At 34.2% G+C, this 1,621-nt stretch overlaps 1 protein-coding gene across 1 annotated transcript in view; it reads right to left on the bottom strand.

The window, feature by feature from the left end:
• Window positions 1-839: 839 nt before the first annotated feature.
• The window catches only part of LOC102830208 (killer cell lectin-like receptor 7-like), a 15,677-nt gene continuing 14,895 nt past the window's right edge, over window positions 840-1,621 (bottom strand). The window contains exon 6 of the mRNA XM_006877364.1: window positions 840-981. Coding sequence (XP_006877426.1) covers window positions 840-981 — 142 coding nt within the window. The remainder of the gene's footprint in view (window positions 982-1,621) is intronic.

The following is a 1,621-nucleotide window of genomic DNA, read 5'->3' as shown; positions in this document are numbered from 1 at the left end:
TTTCCTGGCCAGAGCAGCCTCAGGGACACTTGTACAGCCATGGTTGTAAAGCTGTGTTTCCATACCTTTTCAAGGGCCAGACCTTAGCATCATCTCCATCCTGTTCACCTTGACAGGCGCTATGACAGATCTAGTGTCTAAATAATATTTGACCAAACTCTTAGACTGGAGCTTTCTCAGAGACTACCTGAGGGGTATGTAAGTAACAGAATGGAGAAACATAGACAGATAAAGGATAATGACACACCCTGGGTGTACAAAAGGTGAAAGCAATTAGCAACTAACCAAAAGGTTGGAGTTTCTAGTCCACTGACCTTTAGCTCTAAGCACTCAGGAATCTACCCTTTGTCAGTATAAATTGCTGTTGATGTGTGCATTGAGTCAGTTTCTACTCATAGCAATACCATATGGTGTCTCCATGGAGCTACTAGTGGGTTTGAACTGCCGACCTTGCAGTTAGCAGTCTATTGCTTGCCGTACAGTGCCACATGAGAAATCTCACTATAGATTAGTTTTATTTATTCTATAATTTCATAAAATTAAAAGCATACATTGTGTACTCTTTTATACCTGGTTTCTTTGTTCAGCAACATTTTGGAATTCATCCTTTTTTTTTTTTTAATTCATTCTATGTTTTTAACTGAGTATTATTTCAGTGTATGTATATACCACAAATTTTTTATTCATTCACCTCTGGGCCTTTGACTTCTTTCAGATCATCTTTATTTTCTCTCCACAATGGTGTAAGTTAAAAGCATTTACTTATAAATAATCCAATCACAAGTGTTTACAGTAAGCAAACAAAATATGACAAATTCCAATTTCACATTGTTCTTCATCTATGTTGAACCAAGGAAATTCACAGTCTTCTCACAGATACAGTTGTAAACTTTCGAGCATTCAGTATTGGTTAATCTTGTTGAGGTTAAAAATGCACAACGTTCTCCTATCTCAGAATGCAAGTTCGTTATCTTTAAATTACTGTAGAATAGAAAACATACATGGTCAATCATTTAATTTTGATGCTTGTGATAATATAAATTGTTTTCTGGGGAGGTTTTGTTTTCTATTAGTTAGTTTTTTACTCTATTGCCTAAAGATCTGAATTTCTGGACTTTGACAATGTTAACCATACTTTAAGACTAGAAGATTTCAATATTTGTTCCTAATCCATTAAACACTAAGAATTTTTGCTTAGAAGACAAAATTACCTTGTAATATTCCTATGAGATTATAATATGGCAAACCTGACTTTTTATGTTAACATTTCTTTCACAAAGATAAGAGATTAAAAACAGAAGGAAAAAACCTAACTTCTATGACACAAATAACCAGATGTCACATGCATATATACTTCAAAGAGAAAACAAATAAAATTGGAATGTGGACAGAGATGAGGTTTATCGTTGTTTTTGTATATTTCACTTCTTTTTGTCCTATCATCTCATAGGACACAGATTTGTTATGAGCTACATGTGACAGATCCTTTGAGAAACATCAGAGCAGGACTTCTAGTTCAGCAAAATGGTGGATTAGGTGCCAGAACTCCCTTCCTATTGAGAACAACTAAAAATGCCAAATGAATTTTTTCTTCTTTTTCTTCTTAAACAAGAAGATCCAT

The sequence above is a fragment of the Chrysochloris asiatica genome, unplaced genomic scaffold (assembly GCF_000296735.1).
Source record: "Chrysochloris asiatica unplaced genomic scaffold, ChrAsi1.0 scaffold00488, whole genome shotgun sequence".
Classification (NCBI taxonomy): domain Eukaryota; kingdom Metazoa; phylum Chordata; class Mammalia; order Afrosoricida; family Chrysochloridae; genus Chrysochloris; species Chrysochloris asiatica.
This window is presented reverse-complemented; position numbering and strand designations above follow the sequence as displayed.